Consider the following 26,476-nt stretch of genomic DNA (forward strand, 5'->3'; position numbering starts at 1 on the left):
AAGACCCAAAGGATTTGGGAGAGCCGAGAAAAACCATAGGGTTTTAAACTCAGACAGCTCTTTGTAGTTTGTTGAAAAGTAGTTACTAAAATGACTTGAGGGAACGTGAGGGAGGGAAGGAGCAAGCATTTGTTAAGTATCTGCATTGTGCCAAGCACTGTGCTAAATGCTTTATAAGTATTAACTGAGGGGGAATGCAAATTGGCAAGAATCTACAAGACTTAAAGAGAATCTTCTTTAAAAACAAAACAAAAAACTTCTTTCTTTTTTTCAGTTAACAGACATTTATTTTCTCTCCCTTTCCTCTCCCTCCCTCCCTAAAGGGATCCTTCTTACCCTAAGTCAGATAGAGGCTTGGGAAAGGAGAAAGTGAGTTCAAAGTCAGGCTAAAGGCCTGTGGTCCCTAGTTAGATGACTGACTTTTCTGTGTTTCTAAAGGGCTTAGCCCAGAAACCCAAAACTTCAGCCCTTTAAAAAGGCAAGGCATTTACAGTAGCCAGTCAGTGGTCTTCTTAAGGAGAGAGATTGGCAGCTCCCAAAGTCAGCTCTGCCCCTACAGGCCAAGCTCTTTTTGCAATATTTATTACTTTTCCTTAGTAGTACAATGAAGTAAGGCTTGAAATTATTCAGAAATTCAATTATGGATTCTAAAGGATTATATATAAAGAGAAAAAAGAAGTACCATATAAATGACGTATCTTCCTTCAAGGCTCAACTCCCCATGCTGCCTCCTCCATGAGGTCTTCCCTGATCCCCCACGTTGTGTGTGCTTATTCTCACGTCAGTTTCATTATATTTTTATTATATGTGTATAGATTTCATCCTCTTAGGAGAATGTAAGCTCCTTGAGGGCAGGTACCGTTTTGATTTTGTCAGGGTCTTCGGACCCTCTAGCACAGTGCCTTGCATGTAGTAGGCGCCCAGTCACTGTTTACTGAGTTGGAAAGAATCATCCAGCCTTGGAATTAGGGTTTCATCTTTCATCCTCAATCAAATCAACAAATACTTATTAAGGATTTACTGTGAATGAGGCAGCATGAGGTAGGCCCTGTTGTGGAAGCAGCGAACATGAGTTTGGATAGACTTCTGGAGAGAGGGGAGGAGGGAAGGGCCTGGTGTGCTGTGGTCCATGGGGTCACGAAGAGTGACCCAAAGGGAAGGCAAACTCAGCTTTTTGAAACATGAATACTGTGATGCTAAATCTAGGTTTTTATGGGGTGCACATACACAGGCACATACATGTTTTGTATATGTGTGTGTGTATGTATGCCTGTGTGTATGTGTGCACTGTGTAATACCTATTTTACTGTTGTTTCAGTCATGTCTAACTCTTCGTGACCCCATTTGGGGTTTTCTTGGCAAAGCTACTAGAATAGTTTGCCTTCTCCTTCTCCAGCTCATTTTGCAGATGAGGAAACTTAGGCAAACAGGGTAAAGTGACTTGCCCAGCGTCACACAGTTTGTAAGTGTCTGAGGCCAGATTTGAACTCAGAAAGATGAGTCTTCCTGACTGTAGGCCCAGCGCTCTGCGGCGCCACCTAGCTGCCCTATGATACCTACATTCAATGGTAATTACACAAAGTTCCATTTATCGTCTTCCCTCTCCGTAGTACCATTCTGAACAATGTTTTAAATGGCTAATGCTTTGTGAGCTTTTCTAGTTAGAGGATCATGGGTAGCTTATCTTTTTTTTCTAAAATAAAGATCACATTTATTACTACAAGTTGTATAAAAACAGACAGCTTTTACAGAAATGATTTTGATAGAAAAATATTTGAGTCCAAGTACATTGTGCTGTTGCGGGAAAACTACATACTCTATTGCTGTGCCTCCAGCTAAAGCTTCAAAGAAACTAAACATTTCATAATCAAGAGATCCATTATTTACCATAACCTGTCTTTGGAAGTCAGTTCATTTTGTTTTCTTAACAAGCCAAATCATTTACTCATTCAAGTTAAATTCCAGGCTGGATGGTCCCTTGGTGTCATTGACATAGTGCATTAGTGACTAGTAGAACCAGAGCCAAACAGGATCTTAGAGATCATCTAGTCCAACCTCTAATTTTACATATAAGGAAACTGAGGCCCAGAGAAGAAATGATTTGCCCAGAAGAGCTGGGTCTAGAACCTGGGTCTCCTGATTTGCTGGCAAATGTTCTTTTCCTTCTGTCAGCTGGACACGAAAAACAAACAGAAGGATGTTGATGATTTCAGGCATTGCTTCCTCTGTGCTGAGAATTACACCAGGTGAGGAACAGTTTAAAATAGTATAATCAATGGAACAGGACGACAACTCATCGTCAAAGGTCACTTAGGTCACAACGCTGGCTCAGTGCGTCCTGTGGATCAGGTAGCTTATCTCATAGGCGGCAAGCTAAAGCCAAAACCGGGAGATTCTATTTGAAAAGACTTTTTTTCGTAAAATGGATGCTTATTTAACCTACTTTCACACTAGATAGATGTGCGTAAATGAAAACAAAGAAATCACCAGCAAAAGAAATGAGATGAACCCAGATTCCTGTTCTAGTAGAAGCTCTAATAACAGAATGTGACAAGCATCTTTGTGCACTATTCTCTCATAGGGAAAGAACAGATGTCTCAACAACTCAGTGATGGAACTTTCAGCACAGGTAGGACAGTTACAAGCTCGAGAACAGGCTCTCTCTACGATGATCAAGCTTAAGGTAACACACGGGCTTTATGTTTTTGGCTTACTTGTTTCTTTCTCAGATATCTTTATTAGACTTTATGAGAACCTTGAAAAAACAATTAAGTAACTGGTGTATTTACTGAACAGTGCCCATCATAGTGCCGTGCTTCCCTAGTGGGCACTTGCTGGGCTCCTTTTGGCCCTCAGGTCAGTTCTGCTGCACTGGCCACTCATTGAACCCTAAAGAACCAATTTTTCCCTGGGGGCTGCTGTGGTCTTGGGCTTAAGTTTACTGATAGATGGAAAGCTTTGATACATGATTCAGTCAGCAATTAGTATTTTCAAGACAGTGGTAAGGGTAAGGCTCTGCAAGTCTAACAAAACCAGCTCAACCCAGCTTCCTTTAACGCTCATCTTGGCATTTTCCTAGCATCATCCCTTCAGAAATTACCTTGTGAATATTTTGAATTGAATTTCTAGGGACATGTCTCCCACTGCTGAACATAAGCTCCTTGAGAGGAGGGTTATTTTGATCCTTGTATCATTTTAGCACAGGGCCTGGTACAGAGTAGTGGGCACTGGAGGTATTGCTTGTTGAATGAATGGATGGTCCTTGTCTCTGTCTTTTTCCCAGTCTCTCTTCACTCCTTCCAGTAGTCTCCCTTTTTCTTTTCTTTCCTTCCATTGCCTTTCCTTTTTTTCTGTTCTTTCCATTTCTCATTGTTATCTGATCATGGCCTTTAAGGTTTGCAAAGTGGTATAAAAAGGTTAACTCAATTGATTAATAAATGGAGGCCATCCTGTGGCTTACATGAATTTTATGTAAATATTTCTGGTGATGTAACATATGTATTCATATATATGTACATATATTTCTGGGGTACTTATTGATAGAGTCCCCAGGCTCTCTGAAAAACCTCCATACAGATGCCTTTACAGCTTGTTTGGTCTATGACAGGATGTTCTTCTTGCATCACCAGCTTAAACACTTGAAAGTCGACTTGTTGATTGCTAATATGCATACAAGTAAACTTCTTGGTTTTTCCAAAATTTGAGCAAAGGTAACATTTAGGAAAGAATTCTACCTAAAAGTTTTAATTATTTTATAAAGACTTTTCTTTAATTAGTAGTATTAGTCTCTCTGTAAGTACACTGACTGCTTAAGCAGCAACGTGGTGCAGTAGGGAGCATGCCCCACTGGGAGTCAGGAAGATGAGTTCAAATCCAGCCTCAGTTACTATTAGCTCTATGACCTTGGACGAGTCATTTGGCCATTTTGCACCTCCTTTTCCTCAGCAATTAAAATGGGGGGAGGGGAAGGGAGTCAACTCAGTAATCTTAAAGGTCTCTTCCATCTCTAAATCTATGGTCATATTTCCTAGGGCATATTTCCCTACTTTGGATTTTCTGTGTGTGATTAATGTAAATATAAGTAAATTGAAATGCTTCAATTTCTAATCTTCAGGACAAAGATATTGTTGAGGCAATCAATCATATTACAGACTGTTCAAGTAAATTTAAAATGCTAGAGCATGCTTTACATGATGCCAAAATGGTGGAATCCTGTATTATCAAGGAAAAACAAGATTATAAGCAGAAAATGAAAGCGCTAAAGTTTGAAGTAAATAAACTAAAAGGTGAGGAATGGAATTATGTGATGATATGCCCACCATGCTTTTGTGTTAGGGCAGCCTGTGTGTTGAGAAGAGTGTTCCTAATGTGGTTTTTATACTGAGAAGCTCTTAAAAAAAACCCTAAGTGAAGTTTTCCTTAGCAACTGTCCATTCTTCTAGCAAGTAAGGGGGAAACCATCTTTACAGCTCAACTTAATATATATTTAGCTGCCATGCTTGAATACCTGCAGATACTTTGTTGATTTTCTAGCCTATTTTCATCTTTTTCCTATTTTGTATGATTTAAAAAGCTAAGATCTTATTTAGGCCTTATGAGCAGTACATGTAATACAGGCTGTGGAAGTGCTTCCCAACCTCAACTCTGTCACTGTCTCTAATTCTTAGCCCAGAATACTCTAGTTATTCATAAAAAATGATGCTGTAGTAGATGGGAGCAGATCGAAAGCAGGTCAAGGATCAGACCTTTTTTGACCATAAGCAGTATTAAGTAGAGCTGATTATGCCCACACATGGAAACTTGCAAGGGCTGTCTGTAGTTGAAATTTCATATCAAACCCTTGTCACAATCATTGCATTGAGGTAGGAAGTTGCAGTCACAAGAAGGCCAAGTAGGTCGTCCATCATCTCTCTCCTCTAATGATATCAAAAGATATGAAAAGACTTTAAATAATGGTACTCTTGGTACTAGTGCTTCTGTATAATTCAAAGAATAGATTCTTCCTATTTATATTAAAGATGACCTGAATGAAAAGACGACTGAAAATAATGAGCAGCGAGAAGAGATTATTCGTCTCAAACAAGAGAAAAGTTATCTTCATGATGAGTTGGTCTTTACTGGTAAGTGTGGACAGCTTATTCAACTAACATTTATTTTTACTTGGTACATTTGATGCAGTTAGGCATGTGTGTGCAGTGAACTCTTGTCATATTCTTGCCTAGTGTTAGTTACATTTTTGTAGTATGTCAGAGGAAACACCTCTCCCCAAAATATAATTTTTAAAGCTCTTTTAGTCTTTTCTCTTGTTAAATATGGACATTCATCAATAGTAACGAAAACCTTTGTGGAAGCTACCCTGATGCATCCTCATGGTATGGGGGGTGACCTCGAATCTCTTGTGCTAACTGAGCACAGGTCATTGAAAGTCCTACCGAGCTAGGGAAGCTTCCAGAAGAGATCCAGTGGTGAACCGTGTGCATGGCTTCTGCCTGAGGAAGGAGTATCCCTTCTGAAGCAGATGTGTGTGTGGCACGAGGGGCTGGAGACTTGAGCTGACTGAGAGGGAGGCAGAGGACATAGTGAAGGCCATATGGATGATTTTGGACTTGAGAAGATGGTCAGAGACAGGATTTGGGGAGAAGACATTGGGGAGAACCTGAGAAAAGTTGGAGAACAAGCCAAGCTGTAGGAGGAGATAGCTGAGAAGAGCTTGGTCATCTCCTTTTGAAGGATGAGGAAAAAGATTGACAAGAGGAGCCTGAAGAAGAGGATGAGGACCCAGAGAGAAGAAGCCAAGAAGACATCAGCAAGGCAAGGTAAGGAAGAAAAGGTAAGTCAAGCACATTAGTAAGACAAATGGGAGAAGAGAATGGAGGTTTGATAGTGCTGGCCGTCCAGTTGTTGAAAGGAAGCGTGGTGTGCTATTTAGGGGGTTAAAGGTAATAAGTGGATGTTACAGAGTTGTCCTCACCCAAAGGAGTTTGAAAGACAAGGACTGAGGCTCTCACTGTCAATGAGAAAGGAGAGCAGAGAGAAGTTTGCACTGATTAGTATTTTTACTGTATACAAAGTGCAAAATGGTCTCCCTCCCAAAGTAAAAGATGAGAAGCTTGAGAAATAACTCCTTGTGCTCCAGGTTATCAGGATAATGAACTGTTATTAAAAGTCCTGGAGGAGCAGCATCGATATCTCCAAGGCAGAAGAAATACCTGAAATGGCTAGCCTGTGCCAGAAGGTCAGGGAGCAGAGGAATGGCACATGGTGGTGGAACATTTGAGCCAATAAGCAAATTGGAGCCTCTTCTTCGACAGAAGGAAGTGGAGGGCCTTGGGAAATGAGAAGCTGCTTGTCCTCCAAGGTGTGGAGTAGCGCTTGGTAAGAGATCATTGGGAAAGACAATAAGAAAAGACCAGTGGCGCTTGCTGACTTCTTGTTGAGGGAGGTAGTGATAGGTCTCTGTGAGAACAGGCCTCCCATGTGTCTAAGACATTACAGAGAACCTACCAAGACTTGTCCAAGCAGATGACTGCTACCCTTTTGGTGATTTATGTGGGTGTAAATAATTCTGCTAGAAGGAAGTTAGAAAGCATTTTGCCAAAGATTCTAAAATATTGGACAAGAAACTGAAAACCCCACGGCACGGATGATGTTTTCATCACTGCTTCCCATTAAAGGCAAAGGATACAAAAAAGAAAAACAGATTTGGGAAGTGAACAGCTAGTTGAGTTGGTGCCTAAAAATGGAACTTAGGTTTCTGGATCAAGGCTTACAATATAAGGACTTTCTGGCCAGGGATCAAATACAACTAATACATTTTGGTAGGAATGTATTTGCCTGATATCTTGCAAGTCTGATCTCCTCTCTAAAAAGGAGCAGAGGAGGAGAGGAAATTTCCTATGTATATACTCCTGAGTAGACACTGTTGAGAACAATTGCAGTATAAGGAGGATGACAGCTAAGACATCCACACATTCACAGGAGACAAAGTTCAAGAAAGTGGAAACAGTGAAACTTGAGTCCTCAAATGTCGAGTCACAAACATACCACGTGAAACCAATGGTCAGAAATGAACCAGAGGATTTGATTTTAGGTGATAACTTTGCAGTGGGATCAGACCAGATGACCTCAGTAGGGCTTATGTGATTTGAAAGAAACAAGATAGGGAAAAGAGGTTGGGGAATATTAAGGTCTGCTTGTATGAAGAAATCTAGCATGTGGCGGAGAGCATTTGGTTGCTAGCTGTAGAGGGAGAAACAGAAGCTGCTTTATCATCAGTGTCTATTGTAGACTACCTGGACAGAAAAGGGGAATTAGCAAGACCGTTTGGGAAACATCATGAGCCTGCACAGAGGCGGCGTCGTGTAGTGGCGGGGGGAGATTTCACTTATCCAGTCGTTGTTGGAGTTTGCACTTTGCCAAAATCAAAGGAACTAATAATTTCTTGCTTTGCCTTAATAAAATGATTTCAAGGGGTAGAGAAATCAACAAAGAGGAATTTGATTCTTGAGCTTGTTTTTTGCTAGCAGGGAAGAAGTGGTTTCTGGAGTCAAAATTGCAGAAACTTTGGGGAGAAGTGGTAACTCATGAATTTATAATTATGGAGGAAAGGAAAGCTGGGCTTAGTGTGATGTGCTGCTTTGTGCAAACAGATTTCACAGGAAAGATAAGTACGTTGTCATGAATCCAGAGGTCTATAGGAGAAATCAGCCTTGGAGGCCTAGAAGCTCTCAAGAATGAAATTTTGAACACATAAAGGGAAATGGTTTTGATGAGGTAGAAAACTGTTAGCTATTTATAGACAATGATACTGGCACCCAGGGAATTCACCAACTAGCGTGGGTTTTAAAAAGATAAATACAGGAGGTGGAAGCAGTGCTCAATAAGAGAGGATGAAAACAAATGTGTGTGGCATGGTGCTGTGAGAGTATGCCAGGCATTCTGGAGCTCCAAATCAGCTGAGCACAGCCGAGGATGACAGAAAGAGGGGCCACCAAGCTCTGTTGGGAAAAGAAGAGGCTCAGGGAAGGAACAGGATGGTCTGGGAGGATGACCTGGTGAGAAGGCTGAACTGCACAATTCTGATTTTGCTTCTATTTTCTCTACCAAGGAGAGTGACCTTTGGATGGGCAAGGACAGAACAAAAATGACTGATAGGGAGTTGATACCCAAGGAAAGTAAGGGGATAAGAGAGGACATAGCTACCATTGATGAATTCAAGTCATCTGGCCCAAATGAACTACAGCCTTGGGTGCTGAATGCAATTGCTCAGCCACTACCACTGACATCTGAAGGATCATGGAAAGCTGGAGAGGCACCATAGGGCTGGAGAAGGGCTGAAGTGAACTTGCTTTCAATTTCAGGGAAAATTTCTGGAATATATTATTTAAATCAAGGTTAGTGACTGTTTAGAAAAAGAACAGGTCATGAACAGCTAACCTCGTTTTCCTTTTTGATACATTTCTTATAGTTCAGAGGACTACTGTAGATATGAGTTTATCGAGATTTTAGCAAAGCATTATAAAGTATCTCACTTTGTTCTTGTGGAAAAGATGGAGAGATGTGGATTAGATAATATAACGTAGGCCACATGGTATCTGCTGGACTTGGAATTGGTTGAATGGCTGGGCTCAAAGAGAAGTCATTAATGATCACCTGTCAGTTTGGAGGGAAATCACCAGTGGAATCCCCTGGGGAATTTCTGCTTAATCAACAAAGAGGATTTTATTCTTGAGCTTATTTTTGCCAACAAGAAAGAACCAGTGGTTTCTGGGGTTAAAATTATGGTAACCTTGTAATCCTGTATAGCTTTTGGGATCTTTGTATAGTTAGTGTTTAATGTTTTTTTTAATGTTTTTTGTTAGTATAGTTTAATGTTTTTTATTAAAATGTGGACTAGAGCAGGGGTGGGGAACCTGTGGGACCACCACATGTGGCCTTGAGGCCACAGGCTCCCCACCCCTGGACTAAAGCACATATGGCGTGCTTACCAAATTGGCAAGAATAGCTGACCCACCTGATGATGGAACCAGGATCCTAAAATTTCTTGAGAGGCCGTAACACTGGGCCAGTTGTGATCAGGAGAAACGTTATAGGAATAAAAGTAAAGATCCTCATAAAAACCACTTGGGAGGGCAGTGTAACTTGGCTTGTCTGAAAAAAGATCTGGGGGTTCTAATGAACTTGCAAGTTCAGTGTGAGTCAGTAGGGTAAAATGGTGGACAAGAAAGCAAATGCAGCTTTAATGTTTCATAAAGAGGCAATGACACTTCTAAGTGTCCAGAGGGGAGCAACCCAAATGGAGAAAGGGTTTGAGGTCATATGAGGATGGGCTGAAGGAAATGAGGGTATTTAACCTACAGAGGAGAGGACCTGGGGGGAGAGGGGATGGGAATGGGAAAGCTGTCTTTTAGTGTTTGAATGGCCCTCGCATGGAAGAAGGACAAGGTCTGTTGTTTGGCCCCAGAGGGCAGACTAGGAGATAGAAATAAGGAGGCCCATCTTAGCTGGATATCAAGAAAAGCTGCTTACCAAGTGACTGCCTCAGTGACCTCCCCCTCATTGAAAAATCTTCAAGCAGAGACTGGGTGACCCCTTGTCAGACATCTTGTGGCAGGAATTCCTTTGGGGTCATGACTACTGACCTTCTAGTTGTGAAATTCTGTAATTCTGGGACCATCCTCACATATCACCAGGATATATCCTAACCTACCAAGTGATTGATTTTTTGCGGGGAATCTCCCCGAAGTCCACGGTGGAGGGAAAGTCACCCATGTTGGTACCCAGTGCAGGGAGCGCCCACGTGAATGTAATCTCAAATCTTTTGAAGTAAATAGTGAAAGATGTATAATTAAGAAATAGTGGAATCCCCTCCCTCCCAACAGAATTTCAAAGTTAAAATTATTTTAAGTAATTGAAAAATATTCCCCTGCTAGTCTTTTCAGCATTATTACAAACATCAAGAGCACACAGTACCAACATTTTTCTGTGGGCAGGTTAGAACACAGTTTATCAGGTTAACAGTACTAATGTGCACATAGTATGCTCCTCTTTTATCTCTCCGATCTTGAATCCTATGGGCATGACAATTATGAATTGATCCTTTATCAGTGGGCCTGGTGTGACCTGACCCGTGTGGCCTTTTGCCTTCGTGTTCTGTGTGGTTCTCATTCACATCCCTCCATGAGCCCTCTGGTGGGTGCTCAGAGCTTGTCTTTGGGGTGTGGATCCCAGTGTCGCTCCAGGCAGGCCTTTCCTCTCACTCTGCAACCTCCCTCCCCCTTTTCTGGTGGGTTGCTGCCTTTACATCACCTTTCATTTGTAAGAGGGCCTGAGAATGAGCTAGAGTCTCTTCACTTTTACTGCTGTCTCTCTGTTTTGTTTTGGGTCGCCTGCAATTATGATTTCTCGGAGATTGTGGCAGCCTGAGATTTGGAGTCATTGAACGTCATGGGGAGAGTCTCGGTGTGAAAACCATGGATGTGGGGAGCAGAGAGCAGTTCGGCATCATTGAAAGCATCAAAATTATCCTGAGCTTATGGACTGAGAAATTAAAAAGTGAAAAAAAACAGAGTTTTCCACCACCAGAGGCCACTCTTTTTATTGGATGAGAAATAATTTGAAAGTAAGGAGATGAAGAGGCTGAGCAGTTGCGGTCATGTGACTTGCTGGAGTCACTGGCTAGTGAAAAGGAGAGACTACACTTACAGATCAGAAGAGCCCAGGTGTATTTGGTTAGGTCAGGTCAGGAGAGCCCAGGGCACACTTGATCAGGTCAGGGGAGTTCAGGGTGCTCTTGATCAGATCAGAAGAGCCCAGGTGTTGTACTTGGTTAGGTCAGGTCAGGAGAGCACAGGTGTGCTTGGTCAGGTGAGGAGGACTAAGGGCATACTTGATCAGGTCTGGTCAGGAGTGAGCCAGGAGCACTTGTTCAGGAGCATGGTGGCCAACAGTCTTTGGTCTTGTGACTGTCCCCTGATTACCAGTGCTGGAGCTGCTGGGTCCATTCACAGGTGTTTGCATTCCCCTTAATTCACTTGAACTCTTTCAAAAAGCTTATTATTTTTACCGCAGGCATTTTTATTTCACTTTACTTTGCACTACAGACATTGGCATTAGAATTCAATTGACCATTTTAAAAGAGTTTATTGGGCTAAATGTATGGTGCCAAGCTCTAGAGATGCAAAGAGAGACTCTGCACAAGTAACTCTAACCCAGATTGTAACATACCAGGTTAGAAGATGTCCCAACAGGGAGAGGGTGAAAGACTCAAAGGTGGAGAAAGCGGCTTGTTGCTGGGGGAATCAGGGAGAACTTCGTGGAGAAGGCAGCTCCACCTGGCCTCAAAAAAAGGGAAGATTTCAGCATGGTGGGAAGGGAACATTCTGGGTATGGGAGACATCACATGGAAGGAATAGAGCCCAGAAAAGGTGGGGCGGCATCCAGAAACAGCTGCTAGCTTGGTGGGAATGTAGAATGCAGGAAGTAATTACTGCAGGATGAGCATGAGTATCATCGGGTAAAATTAGAGGCCTCAAACGCCTATGGCTACAGAATAATTTTTCCTTCCTCTGATTCCCTGTTGTATTTACTGGGGAGTCCCTTCAGGGACTTTCAAGCAGCAAGAGTGAACTGGTGACTGACCCCAGTGTACTAGCTCTATGACCCTGGGCAGGTCATCTCACCACTGTCTGCCTCAGTTTCTTCATCTGTAAAGTGGAGATAATAATAGCACCCACCTCCTTGGGTTCTTGTGAAGATCCAGTGTGATAATATTGGTAAAGCACTTAGCACCGTGGCTGGCACATAGTAGGTGCTTCGCTCCCCCCTCCCATCAGTATGGGTATGCAGAGAATTCACCTGCCAACTTAGATTTTTTTTTAAAGCTATCGACAAAAGATGCAAACAAGAAAGTAACTGAAAACATAACTGAAAATGAATACAAAGTGTGACAGTCCTGTAAGGATAGCATCAGGAGTCTTAAACCTCAGAATGAGCCAAGATCCACCTGGAAGCCTTGGGACCACCCAAGGGGCTTGTTAAGGCCCTACTGGGGCAGAACGGAGAGAGAATGGATGGTAGGACTGCTGCTCACAGAGACTGGCAAGAGAAAAGCAGCAGATCTGCCCAAGGCACTCTGCTTCTGTTTTCTCTGCCAAAGAAAGATGTTTGCATGCTAAGGACAGGACAAAAATTACCAGTCAGGAGTGGATGTCCAGGAAAAGTAAAGTGATGAGATAGCACCTACTTGCTTGTGATGACTTGACCCAGATGAACTACGTTCGTGGGTACTAGAAGGATTCATAGATGTGGCTGCTGAACCACTGGCAGTTCTATTCGTAGGATTGTGGAAAACAGGAGAGATGCCACAGGACTGGTGAAGGACCCATGACCTGGTTTTCAAAAGAAGGAAGAGATTAGAATCTGCCAATTTATAGGTCCTGTGCTTGGCTATGATTCCTGATTAGATTCTAGAAGATATTCTTAAAGGTCTGTTAGTGAACACTCAGAAAAGGAAGTGGTGAGCACAAAGGGCAGCATGAAGAGCTGGTCATGCCAGACTAACTTCATTTCCTTTTGTGACAGGGTTACTAAACTAGTAGGTCCAAGAAATGCTATAGATAAAGAGTTTACCTGGATTTTTACAAAGCATTTGATTAAATATCTCGTGCTTTTCCTTTGGAAAAGTTGGAGAGACACAGGTTAGATAATAATACAGTTAGATGGATTTTGAAGTGGTTGAAAGACTTGTCTGAAAGAGTCATCATTAATGGTCAGGCGTCAAGTTGGAAGGCCATCTCCAAGGAAGCGCCTCAGGATCTGTGCTTAGCCCTGGGCAGTTGAGCATCTTTATCAGTGACTTGGATAAAGGCATACAGGGTATGCTTATTAAAGTTGCTGCTGACAAAAAAACCAGGAGGAAAGGACAGGATCCAAAAAGATTTTAATAGGCTAGAAGATTGAGCCAAACCTAACAAGGTGAAATTCAGTAGATATAAATGTAAAGTCTTAAATTTTGTTTCAAAAAATCAACTTTACAAGCCCAGGGTGGGAGAAGAATGGATGGATGGCAGTTTGTCTGAAAAAGATCTGGGAGCATTAGCAGACATGCAGGCTCACTACAAATCAACAGTTTAGGGGCTGTTACGTGGCACAGTAGATAGAGCACTGGGCCTGGAATCAGGAAGACCTGAATTAAAACCTGGCTTCAGGTACTTGCTAGCTTTGTAGCCCTGGCTAAGTCACTTAACTTTTGTTTGCCTCAGTTTCCTCATCTGTAAAATGAGGATCATAATGGCGCCTACCTCCTGGGGTTATTGAGAGCATCAAATGAGATAATAATAGTGAAACACTTAGCACAATGACGGGCACACAGTAAGCGCTATATAAGTATCGGCTACCATTTATTGTTGTTGTATGGCAGCCAAATGAGATAGTGATAGTGAAACACTTAGCACAACGACTGGCGCACAGTAGGCGCTATACAAATGTCAGCTGTCCTTTATTGTTGTTGTGTGGCAGCCAAATGAGCCAATAAGATCTTGGGATTCTTATCAAGAGAAGCACCATGCTCAGAAATCAGGTGGTCACACTCTTCTGTCCTCTGCCCAGGTCAGACTCATTTCTGAGTGCCACAGGTCAGGAGGGAGCCTGAAGATGGATGGAGAGAGCCTGAAGAAGGGCAGTATTGAGTCCATGCTGTAGGAGGCGCAGTTGGAGGAGATGGACCTACATCACCTGGAGAATAGAAGACTCAGCAGGATTTATGAGAGCTGTCCCATGGAAAAGGGCATTAGGCTTATTCTCTTGGTCCCAAAGGACAGACCTAGTAGCCATTAGACATTACCAAGAGGCAGATTGAAGCTCGATGTAAAAAGAAACTCCTCCTATCTGACAAGACACGGGCTGCTTTGGGAGAGAAGAGTTCTAAGCAGTGGCCGTGTGACCAACTGGGTAGGTTATCTAGGGGATTCTTATACAGCGATGGGTTGGCTTAATGGTCTCTGCAGGTTGTTCCAGTTCTAAGATCCATTGAAATCTAATTCAAGGCGTAATGGAAAGTACTGTACTATGTAAGAGCATGGTGGATGAAGAGACTCTTGGCAGGAATACTTCATGGAGGAATTAACCTTGAGTTGGCTCATGAAGGATGAGTATCAAGTTGGGAGGGAATTCTGAAGGAAATGTGCAACCTAGTTGGAGCATAGGAGGGGGAAGAGATCTGGGAAGAAGGTTGGAAAGATGGATTGGCTGTTCCATCCTGGAGAGTCTTATGAGGAATTTAGGTTTTATTCTGTAGACAATAAAGAGTGCTCTTGTCACGACCAGGCCCTAGTATTCTCTCTTTGGCAGCAGTGTGTGAGGTGAATGGGAAGGGAGTAGAGACTGAAGTCAGGGAGAGCCTGCTGTAAGGGGGTGGTAATGCGGGTCTGAGTGACCTCCATGAGAATGATAGGAGAACAAACGTCAATTTCTGGAGCCAGAGGACCTGAGTTCAAATCTCACCTCCTGATATTTATAAGCTGTGTTAAGTTGGGCACATTGTGTCACGTCTTTGGATCTCAGTTTCCTCATCTTTAAAATGAGGAGATTGGCCTAATTGGCCTCTGGGATCCCTCCCAGATCTACATTCAAGTTCTTATGAGATGAACTTGAGCCACTGCACGTCTTTCTCTGGCTTCCACATAGCCGGTAGCATGTTTTTGCAGATTGACTGGCTGGGTGAATGTACGGTTTGTTGTTTTTGTTTAATATAAGGATACCTTTGTGACATTGCAAATAAGCAGTACTGTAGCATTATAGGGAATCTGTATGGATTTGTTCCCAGATAAAAGTTGCTTATGCTTCATAAATGAGAAAGGTGACATGTGACGTCTTAGAAAAAGACCACAGATATCATTGCCTTAGAGTCTTTCAGAAAGTCACATCATCAAAAATATTAAAGTTGTGTTTTGAATTTTTAACGTTATCGATCTAAGAATGATTTAGATGTCTGTACCATTCCTGGAATGCCTAGGCACTATTTCAGTTTTTACTTCCATCATTTCATCAAAGTTCGCCTGTCTGGGAGGAGGTTTGATTTACTCAGGTAGTCAGACAGATCTTTGATCACACTCAATCCATGTCCTCCCCTAAGCTTGTTCCGGGGGGTGGGGGGAGCCATCCAACATGCCAGAGGCCTTCCTCATCCTCCCTTGACATTGTGAGTGTAGCAGCAAAGCCCCCTGGCTGTCCGGCTTCCCTCCTTCTGATCACAGGATGAGCCCACATTGTGTTCTCACCATCCAACTCTTTGATGACATCTTTGACTCTAATTCTCCTTGAGAATTCTCCTTTGATTGTGTGTTGTTTACCGCTCACCCCTCTCACCCATCTCTCCATCATCCTGTCTGCGGGAGCCTTATTTTTATGTGCTTTGGAGGCAGTCATATCGCTTATCTGGCTGCTATGTAGCAGTACCAGTGCAATGATAATATTGAAAAGATGGGCCTTTCTTTCCTGGGAAGCTTGGGATCATCAAAGGAGCTCCTGCAGGCAGCCAGCTTATTCTGTTTCTTCTGTTTCACTATGAGCTCAGCTTGCTTTCTCTCTGTACTGTCTGTCCTAGATATACTGAGGAAAAAGCTCTTAAAGGGGAACAAACATTTGTTAAGCACTTACTATATGCTGGGTACTTTGCTTTATAGTATTTGATCCCTCACAACAGCTTTGAAAGGTAAATGCTGTTCTTATCCCCTTTTTACCGATGAGGAAACTGAGGTAGACAGGTTTAGTGACTTGCCCAGGGTCACACAGCTAGCAATTATCTGAGGCTGGATTTGAACGTGGATCTTCCTGACTCTAGGCCCAGTGCTTTGTACATTGCACCACCAGCTGCCTCTGAAACAGGGTTTCTTTACCTGGGAACCATAAACTTTTTTTTTCTATAACTATATTTTAGTATACTTGGTTTCCTTTGCAAGCCTGTGTATTTTATTTTATGTGTTTAAAAACATCATTCTGAGAAGTGCATAGGCTTCACTAGACTGTCAAAGGGGTCCATGACACAAAAATGGTTAATACCCCCTGCTCTATATGGGTGTCTCTCCAAATGCATGCTGAAACTTAGGCGGTAGATACTTTCCAGCCACTTGATCTTTCTTTTTTTTTTTTTTCCTGTCCTTGATCTTTCCTTTGTGGATGGACAGGCCAGACTCCTTTGAGTGATTACAGATCCCTTCCAGAACACATGACAGTGTCTTGGACTTAATACAGTCAGCACAATGCCATCCACAAATAACAGTATCTGAAGGACGACGCCATTGACATCCTGTCTTCTGAGCTGATCTCCTCTGTCACAGTGGCAGATACCTTTGGCAAGCACACATCTTGTCTTAGACCTTGCCTGATGGTTATTATCAGAAGGACATTAAACAGGATTCTACCTTCCAAGGAGCCATCTTAAGAGAGAGCTTGTAAGACACTGTTCTGTTGATTCAGATACTTCTTTGGCATCAATAAACAATAATTGAGTGGGCTCTTACATTCTCTACATCTTTTAGTCAATTGTGAAATGTAAAGCTGTCATCCATTCTTGAATATAGCTTGTTCTCTATGGACGACCTCATCTCTTCCTTTCAGATGCAGCTCAGGAATCTTTTTCTGCACCAAGCCTTCCCTGATCTCCCCAACTGCTGACGCCCTCCTTCCCTAACTACCTTGGTGGGGGTGGGGGTGGGGGGGCGGGCAGGGTCAGTGTATTCACTTCATATTCATGCTGTGGTTGTTTCTATATGTACTTGTTTCTTGAATGAGAATGTGTGCTCGTTAGGTAGGGATCGGTCATTCTTGGTATTCTTTGTACTGATGTCCCCGATGTCCCGGCTGAGAACACACTGCCTGGCCCAGTAAGAAATCCTTGCTGATTGGTTGTTGGCTGATCGGACGTGCTTTTGATCTCAGTATAGACGATTCTCATTATGTTATTGGGAGAGTTAGTCCTGTCAATCAGTGTTGCTGATGATCTTCTGTTCCCCTTCTCTTTCTGTTTTATTTTCATAAGGTCTGATGTTCCCCCTAAGCCTTTGTCCCTCGGTGCCCTCCCAGCTGTGTTGCATTCTGCACAGATCTCTTCTGGCTGGTTTTCCTTTTTTAATTCTCTTTAGAGACTGTCATGTTAGGGTCCAGGTGTGGTGATTCTACTGTGTTTAACGAAGAAAACAGCTTGTTATAAGACTTTGTGCAAATCTTTTCCATTTTTACTTGGTTTGTAGCCCTCCTTCACTTTCATCTGCTGGTTTCATTTCTGGCAAGAATGTCAAGATTGACATCATTTAGCTCCTCCAGCAACATGCTCACTTTTGAAGAAGGTTCCCCTAGTCAGAATGCCAATTGGCTGAAATTTATGGATTCTCTAAAAACTGTATGATCCTTAGCCTCTAGTGCCCCTTTTTCTGATACTCTCTTATGGTCACTGCATAAGCAGAAGGGACCTCCCAGGCCTGAGGGCCATGTTTTATTTTTCTAGGTTTTGTGGTTTGTCATGGCCCCAAGTCATGTATCGCCAGGTGGCTAGTGACCTGGTAATAATAGTGTCCTGGTCTGTAAGGAGGGAGCTAGGCTGGTCCTCAGAAAACACACCTGGTGTGGGGCCTGGCCTGAAACCTCTCCAGCCTGGCAGAACCTGCCTAAGCTCACACTCTGCTGGCTTCAGGGGTTACCTCCACACCAGCAGCAGGCATCAGAGTAGGACTGGGGAGGGGAGGTTTACTTAACAGTTTTAATATCAGACTACACTTCAAGGAGCCTTATTTGTTAGAAAGGGATTGATTTGTCAAAACAAAATACATTAATAAAAAACGTAAAGTCTAACATGTCATAGTGAGTTAGTGTAATAATGCTGGCAAATTCCTGGTCAACGACTCAAGTCGAACCACTGTGGTGCTCAAATAAGTATTGGTTGTCATTCCCATATTTAGGATTGGTTTTCCTCTTAAGATAATGTAATAACACTGCAGTTCTTCTGGGAAACACTCCTTGAGTATGTGAGGCTCCTTGTATTTACAAGATAGTGAAACATGTTGCTGATCCCTCTGACTCCCTGTGGCCTGGTTTCAGGAAGAGAGGGAAGTGTTCACATTTTAAACCTGCATTGGATGAAAATCAGCTCCGCCTGATCTAACTTTATGCCCATAGTAGTAGAATGTATCATTACTATGTGTCAGAAAGTTCATGTCTTAATGATTCACGTCTGTGGTGAAAAGGAAACCATGGTCCTTGATGTTCTCCTGGGCTTTTAGACTTTGTGTGTGAGATGTGTAACGCCTGCAGAAGAAGTATCTCATGTTACTCTTAAGCTATCGCAGGTCAAAAAGGAGCGCCCTGTTTGTGAAATTAGCGGGCTGATTTTCAGGAATGAGAAATATTAGACTTGAGAGTTGCACCTCTGGAAACAAGGAGATTTGTTTGATACGGCTGCTGCAAAAAGCATTTTAATCCTCTTTGTTTTTAAACAGTCGAGAGAGAAAAGAGGAAAGAACAGTTGCTTGATATCGCAAAGTCAAAGCAAGAACGGACAGATACTGAACTGCACAACTTGAGACAGGTATGGATCTGACCATGATCTGGGCTGTCGCTTTGTTAAAGTGATCATCAGGTGTATGTGTCCCTGTATTCTCCTGTGATATCAGAGTGGAAGGTATTCCCTCTGTCCAGACAGATCATACATGATCTCTTCATGCCACATAGACCCCCACACAAACATAGTCATAGACATTTCTTCACTGGCCCTAAACCTGCTCCTTTCCTGACTTAAGGTCCATTGGGTCCTACCCAAATGCTTCCTTTTCCCATATAGCAACTACTTTGGGGCTCAGAATTGTGGGGATCAGCTACCTCCATCTTCGTCATCATAGTAGCCCCCATATGTTCATAACGTTCCTTGGTGATTGATATAGGACTCAGGGCCTGCAACCTCTCAGGTCCACACTCCACAGTCAGCATCCCCTTCCTCTCCATGCACTTACTGCAGAATGGGCTTACAGGATCCCCATTTCACGACCTTATTTCCACTCTCTTTGAACAGTCAGCCCTAGAGTCTGCCCATGCCCACCATCCCATCTTCCCCGTCACCTGCCCCTTTCAAACTGTGTGATTTGTGTTCACTCTTTCAAAAATACTCCTCAGACTGACTCTCATGTGGCATCTGTCAAATTGGACACTCTTTAGCACCCCAGGCAGTTAAGTAAGAACTGCAAATAGCTACATGAATATCCCATCTTCCCTACACATCTCTCTGCCCACTCTCAGGATCCCAACCTTAACAGGAACCTTCTTGTCCACATGCTTCCACAAGGATCCACCTGACACCGGTGCCCATCCTCCCAGAACACCTTGGCAGCACCGCCCGCTGCCCTCACTACAGGCCCGGCCCACCTTCTGTCCTGGGCCTGCATGCCAAAAGGTGCAAAGCCTTCAGTGGGACCCTGCTGCAGCCTGCTCTCTCCCACCATCTCTTTGTGCATGGGTGTGCATGTGCAGAAATAGATATTTTGGGAAACAAAGCCCGGGAGATTCATTTAGAAAAGAAAAGGAAAAAGCTTGGCCCCTGTCTTTCTCTGATTGCACATTCTCTAGAGTCAGACTCTTTGCCTGTGCTTGGAGAATGTACATTACTGTTTAGTCTTGGCTCCAAGGTGTAGAGGCTGCATCACACTGAGAAATCTTTGTACTTTATTAATGTGTGTTCCACTTGCCAAGTATCAAATTGGAGTGATGTCATTGCATTCTTTAGATTTAAAAATGGGCTGATCTCTCTGTGTCTGTGTGCAGGTATATGTCAAACAGCAAAGTGACCTCCAGTTTCTTCATTTCACTGCAGAAAATTCTAGGGATGACTCAAGGATGGACGAGTCACGGATCCATGAAACCAGGTACGGAGCACATGCCTTCTGAGCCTCGTAGGGGGTGCCGGGGCTGCTCTTCTTACGCTGCTCCTCTCCTTCGGTGCCTTGGAAGGAGGCATATGAGGAGTTCAGTCAGTGTCTGGGAGAGGGACATCACTGTCTGTCCCACTGGTACAGCACTTGCCAGCTTCTGAGCCCTTCCCCTTCATTCTCTCCTGCAGTCCTCAGAGCAGCCCCAGGAGGTAGGCTTCTGCCTGCCAACTCAATGATGATTACCCCCTTTTTACTGTTGAGGAAACTGATGCCCACTGCCTCCAGAGAGTGGTGGAGCAGGGCTGAGAACCCAGGCCGCTCCTTAGGTCATCACCCTGTAGCTGAGGGGATCTTATTCCCATCTGACCTACATCGTGGATCTGTATGTAGTCCGTGGCTCTGTGGTTTGTCGTTAGGAAAGAGTGAAGGCGGGCCAAGGCGGAGAGGCCCACCGGGAGCTCACGCCTGCACAGCGTCTTACTGGCTATATATATTCAGTCAGATGATTTCGAATAAGTGGATTTTTAAAATAGTAGGGATTTTTTTTGTTCGGTGACGTAAGTCCTCATTAGCATTTCGTTTAATTTCAAGAACTTGTACTTTTCCCTGATGGCCAGAATTCTGCTTTGATTCTGAAAGCTGAATTTGACAACCTTGACATTAATAGCTCATTAAAGAATCGTGCCCTCCTGTGAAAGAAGGTAGGGTTGTGACTGACAGCACAGTTTTCAAGTAGTAGAAGAAATACTTGGATGCAGATATGAAGGACACATCCAGTTTAAGAGACATAAACGTATACTACACCACAGTGCACACATGAGTTTTCTGTACCTCGGTTTCTTCATCTAGAAAACGGGGATAACATTCATTCAGTAAAAACATTTTTTAAGCATCGACTATGCGCCAGGCACTGTGCTCAGCGCTACCCCACAGGGTATTGTCAGGCTCCAGTGAGATAGTGGATGGAAAGGGCTTGGTAAGCTTTAAAAAACTCTGCATAATGTCAGTTGCTGTTGCTGTTGATAACAATAATAATATAAATAAGATGTATTTAACTTTGAATTCCATATGCAGCAGTTTTCCCAGGAGGCCCCAGAATCATTGGGTGGAGGGAACCATTGCCAGCCCTACGATCTCCCTCACCTGGCAGCGCCATCCTCTGGGCTGATCTTGAGTGCTGCCAGCCAGAGAGAGGGCAGATGCCCCCTACTCCTAGCACAGTCCTCAGTAGAGCAGCTCTGTATCCAAGGGCATAGATCCTGTGCTCCTGCCTCCACACTCTGGGAGCGCCAGGGGACAGCAGCCCTGCTGCTGGTGCCTTAGAGTCTTATGGCCTTTCTCCTTCATGCCTAGTCTAGCTTCCTCCTGGGGCGAGCTCATGGTGTGGCATTAGGCTAGCAAAATGGAGAGTTGTAGTCTAGAGATCTGAGACCTGTCACTGCCCCATACCAGCTGTGTGATTCTCTTCACCTCCATGTACTCCTCTGTAGGGCATAATACCTACCCCACCTCCCTGAAAAGGCTGTGGTGTAGTGCCAGTAAGATGGTGCACAGGGAGCAGGTGCTCCGTCGATGGCGATCGCTACCATTAGAAAGTTGAGCCACCTCCACTGCTCTCAGAATCCAGCTTGGTCACACACTGCTGGACAATGGCCCCACGCCCTTTCTGTGCTTGATGGAGATATTACTGGAAGGATCAAATAAGGGGACAGTACGTGGAAAGGGCTTTGCAATCCTCAGAGAGCTGTCATGCCTTCGTCTACTACCACTAGGACCACCTGCACAGCTCTTCCTTGTTTAGCCACATGGGGATCTCTAGCATATTTTTTATTTCAAATACATACTTTGGGGAAGAATATATGTGCCTAGCTTTTACTATTTGCAATATGAGCCTAAAATCCAGTGGGTATTGATAGCATGGATTGTAACTTACATTTATGTGTTTCAGTTTACTTTTATTCCCCTAATGTTATCATCATTCAGTGATTTCCCTCCCTCCCTCCCTTCCTCGCTTCCTCCCTCCTTCTCTCTTTCCCTCCCTTCCTTCCCTCTTTCCTTTCCAGCACTGTCCCTTACATATAGTTTGTTTGAATTATTGGTTGACTGGAATTCCTGCAGTGAGACTAATAGCATTAGGCAAGACAATAACGGATTAGTGTGGGATCCTTCAGCCAGTGAAGTAGCTGCCGTGGGCCAAGGCTTGTGCTAGTTCCATTTACTACTGAGCAAAAACCAAATGCGTAAAATGTGGTCCTTGTCCATGAAGAACTCATAGTGTTATTGGGAAGATCAGTCATACCCACGTGAAACAGTGATACATGGTTGTATGCTGAAAACAATCATTAATAAAACCCTAGATTTTATAGCATAGGTAATCATAGAATAATGAGGAAGGCAGTAATTACGTTGAGCACATGTGAGCACGGTGGCACTTGGGCCAGGGACATTCAGCCTTGACTAGAGCTTTGAGGGAAGGCTTCATGGAGCCTCTGGAGGCTGGAGCTGGACCACAAAAGATACCCTTCTCAGCATGGGTTTGATAAATGAATTAAAGACAAAAATCACCTTAGAGATTTGTCTGTATTGATGAGGTCCATATGAAATGTGTAGAGTAATGATGTTAAATATATATCATAAACGTACTTCTTTGTAATGTATGTCATTGTAGCAGAGAATTGAGTTACTCAGATCTCGAAAGTAACACCCCCAAAAGCATCATTAAGAGAGAGGGAAATCAGAAGATATACACTAAGGATCATGATAGTGACGCCTCCCAGGCTCAGCACTGGAGGCCAGAAAAGGGTGGTTATGACGGAGGCAAAGAAGACAAGAGAGTTAGCTCTGCCTACACAGAGGAGACCAGTACTGGGACTTCAGCCATTTTCGCCAAAGATATGCTAGAAAGACAAAGGCCCCTGCTTTTGAAAGAGAAAGTACAGTTTAATACAATGACCCCGGTTGAGTCCAAAAGGAGAAGTACATTTTGCAGAAGCAGTATGAAGTCAGCCAAGAGCAGTGACAGCGAGACCCTGCCGCGGGAGCACCTCCACCACCACCACTTTGTAGGGCCCGATCACAAGCATTGTGATCTCAGTATCTTTGTGAGCCCAGGCTCATCAAGAGCAAAGCAGGTGGAAAGGCTAGAAATGGAATGTCATGAGCCGATGGAGGTGGCTGAACCCTCCTGTTCCCAGTTCAATGAAGGCTCTTTGAGCGACTCAGACATTTGTGAATCTAAATGCTGCCACCCGAGTAACTTCATCATCGAAGCCCCAGCCCGGAGCTCCGTTTCCGATGTGGAGTGGATGAGGATTTTCAAGCCTTCTAAAGTAGAGAGAATTGTTCGACCCAAGACTGTTTGCACGTGCTCAAGGAGTGTCTGTGGAATAAAGTATCATACACTCAAAAGGTGAGTTATGTGTCCCATTGGCAAATACCCAGAATAAACACAACTACAATATTTAGAAATCCTTTTTAAGGCCTTTGTTTGCAGAATTTTAAAACAACAAAGAGACCTTTCATATAGTCTTCATTCTTCTGAGAAACATTTATCAAGCCCCTTCTTTGTGCATATTATTAGCTCTAGGGATGTAGAGATAATGCAATTTCTGTTTTTAAATGAATCAGTACATCACAAACATTTATTAAGCACTTGCTGCGTTCCAGGCACTGTGCTAAGTACCGGGGATACAAAGAAAGGCAAAAAGGTGGTCCCTGCCCTCAAGTAGTGTATATTCTAATGGAGGAGACAACATGCAAATAACTATGTACATACAAGATACATACAATATGAATGAAAGGAGGGTACAGATCTAGCCCCCTCACTTTACAGATAAGGAAACTGAGTCACAGAGTAGTGAATTGATTTGCCCAGGGTGACCTAGCTAGAGTCTGAGGTGGGATTTGAACCCAGATTTTCCTCACTTCCAGGTCTGACCTTCAATCTGCTATAACATGACTGCCTCCATGAGGTTGATAGTGAGAGGGCCTGGAGGAGGGAAATATGGAGTAAGAGGGTCAATGGAAATTATTTAGATTCTTTTTCAAATGCTCAAATGAGGTGCCTTAATATGAAGGGGCAAACTTGGTAAATTAAAAATAAGCGTCCAGATGAAGGCCTCGGAGTCCCCTCAAGATGTGTACTAGCAGAGAATTTAGTATTGGAGGAGAGAGCCTCTGGGTTCAAATCCCCATTCTGCTGCTGGTGGGAGCAGGGGCAGGGGGTGGGGGGGGAGGAGGGGTGGGTAGGGAGAAGGGAATGTGAAAGGTACGTAGATAAATAATAGCGGACAAGGAGTGTTGGAGGAAGAGAAAGATCCAGATAAAGTGCTGTAAGCAAACTGGGGGAGAGAGATATCCAAGAAGGCTTTGTGGAGAAGGTGGCCCCTAAGCTGAGCACTGAAGGTAAATCAGAATTTTGAAAGGTAAAGGTAGTTCAGTGTGACTGGAGCGTCATGTGCAGTAAGGCTGCAAAGGGAAGTTGGAGCTTGACTGTGGAGGGCCCTAAGTGGCAGGTTAAGAAGTTTCTGTTTTCTCTGGAGGCTTGGGAAGACAATGGTAGCGGCTGTAGGAAGTCTCGGGGAAAAGCTGGAGGGGAAGTCAATTAGAAAGTTCTTTGACAGTTCTAGGCAAGAGGTGATGGAGACTCAAACATCAGACGAGGCATTTAGGGTTAGGGTTGGGTTGGAGTTAGAGGCCACAGAAGCAGGTGGGATCTGAGAGACAGAGCAAAAATGGAGAGAGAGAGAGAGAAAGAGAGCTAGAGAGAAGAAAGGGAAGAGAAGAGAGCCCAAGTCAGAGGGAGAGGAGCATGAGGCAGCAAAGAGAATGGAGAAAGGAGAGCCAGGCAGGAGCATTGAGGAGCTCCAAGAGAGGAAAGGGAAGCGAAGGCTCTAGAAGAGTTCAAGAAGAACGAAGCCTGGTGAGTGACTTGCACTTAGCTGTTAAAGGTGATTTGACAGCATACTTTGGGTCGAGGAGCACAGGAGCCAGGCAGGGTTGAAGAGGCTGCAGAGGCAGGTATAGATGGCTCTTTCGAGATGATCAGTGAAAGAGAGAAGAAATAAATACAGGCTGAGAGGTTGCAGGGATGTCAGGGATCGCATGAAAAGAAATTTTAAGGAGAGAGGAGACCTGACATTGTATGTGGCCTACAGGGGAGAGGATGGCAAAAAGGGAGATACTGACAAGAAAGGAAAGAGAGAGGTTAACCATGGATAGGGTGAGCTCCTGAAGGAGGAAAGAGGGGATGAACATGAGGAGGGACTTTGGCCTTGGAGAGGAGAAGAGCCACATTTCTCAAACGGGTGCAAAGTAAGGGATGGGTGAAGATGCAGCATGGTTTGAAGATGAATGTTGGGGAGGTTAAGGATAATGAACTGATCTCACAGTCATCTGCTGAGGGTGATAGGGTGGAGACAAGCACAGGAGGAGGAGGGGAAAGGAGAAGCTTTGTAGCAGTGGCTCCGGGGACTGTGATGGAGAAGCAATTAATGAGTAAGTGCATTGCTCTCTAGCAGTGAGGGCCCAGTTGAGTTCAGATGACATGAATCTGTAGTAAACCTTATTGGCACATAACCCCCTGCGGGACCTGACACACACGCACACACAGTGTTGAGTGGCCCAGGAATAGAAGACAGAGCAGCCTGCAGCAATGGGAAGTCACACAGGAGGGAAGATTGGCTGAAGGATCAGGGGCAAGGAACTCAAGGGGTAGAGTAGTATCAGGAGTTTGGAGGAGAAAGTAGTGATGCCAGAAGAGGAATGATGGCAGGGATGGAGGAGCTGGCAATCATGGCCAAGATAAAACACTCCAGCTTGTGAGGAGAGAGGCAATGGAAGAGGCCCAGAGGCCTAAGTCTGTGCTTGGAGAGGAAACCTCATATTTGAGATGAGAAGTTGGAAACAATTTAGTGTGATTGTGAGGTCAAAGGTTTGATTTCCCGGGGGTGGCCAAGATGCTGTGGAAATGAAGAAGTCTGCCCTGAGAAGACTGAAGAAAGGAGAGGTCAGAGTATTGCTGGGAATATCGTTGTCACCCAAGATGAGAATGGGGAGTGGGATGGGGGTGGGGGAAGACTGTCAAGCAGTCTTGAGTTTGTTGAGGAAGGAGGAAGAATGACTGGGGGTGGGGAGGCGGGGGGGGGGGGGGGGGGGCGGGGCGGTGTGGGGCGGGGAGGGAACGGAGATTAGAGCCCCTAAAGCCGGGGGCAGGGTGAGAGGAACAGATGGGGAAAGGCTGCCAAGGATACAGGTCCAGATCTGTCAGGGAGGACCAGAGAGCAGCAGGGCTCACTCCCCTTCTGGCCGTTTGTGCTAGGCTGTGAGGAGGGCTGGTGGTCAGTGACACAGAGGGGGACAGGGACATGTCTTCAGAAGAAAGCCACATTTCAGTGACACTTAAGGCAGCTCTGGAGTGTAGGAAGCCAGCTTCTCTGCTGCCTACACAGTATTGATTCAGCTGCCTATTTCACAAATTTTTCCTAGGAGGACTTACTGCTTTTTTTCATTTTCAACCTTTTCTGGATAGTTTTAAAAAAAATTTATATCATTGTTGCTTCACA

At 44.1% G+C, this 26,476-nt stretch overlaps 1 protein-coding gene across 1 annotated transcript in view; it reads left to right on the forward strand.

Annotated features, from left to right (window-relative positions):
- CCDC62 (coiled-coil domain containing 62) overlaps positions 1-26,476 on the forward strand; it is a 55,491-nt gene that overhangs the window by 16,769 nt on the left and 12,246 nt on the right. The window contains exons 4-9 of the mRNA XM_036736550.1: positions 2,582-2,683; positions 4,115-4,286; positions 5,019-5,120; positions 18,492-18,580; positions 19,807-19,907; positions 22,582-23,322. Of these exons, the coding sequence (XP_036592445.1) occupies positions 2,582-2,683; positions 4,115-4,286; positions 5,019-5,120; positions 18,492-18,580; positions 19,807-19,907; positions 22,582-23,322 (1,307 nt within the window). The remainder of the gene's footprint in view (positions 1-2,581; positions 2,684-4,114; positions 4,287-5,018; positions 5,121-18,491; positions 18,581-19,806; positions 19,908-22,581; positions 23,323-26,476) is intronic.

Source organism: Trichosurus vulpecula, chromosome 1, assembly GCF_011100635.1.
Source record: "Trichosurus vulpecula isolate mTriVul1 chromosome 1, mTriVul1.pri, whole genome shotgun sequence".
Lineage (NCBI taxonomy): Eukaryota > Metazoa > Chordata > Mammalia > Diprotodontia > Phalangeridae > Trichosurus > Trichosurus vulpecula.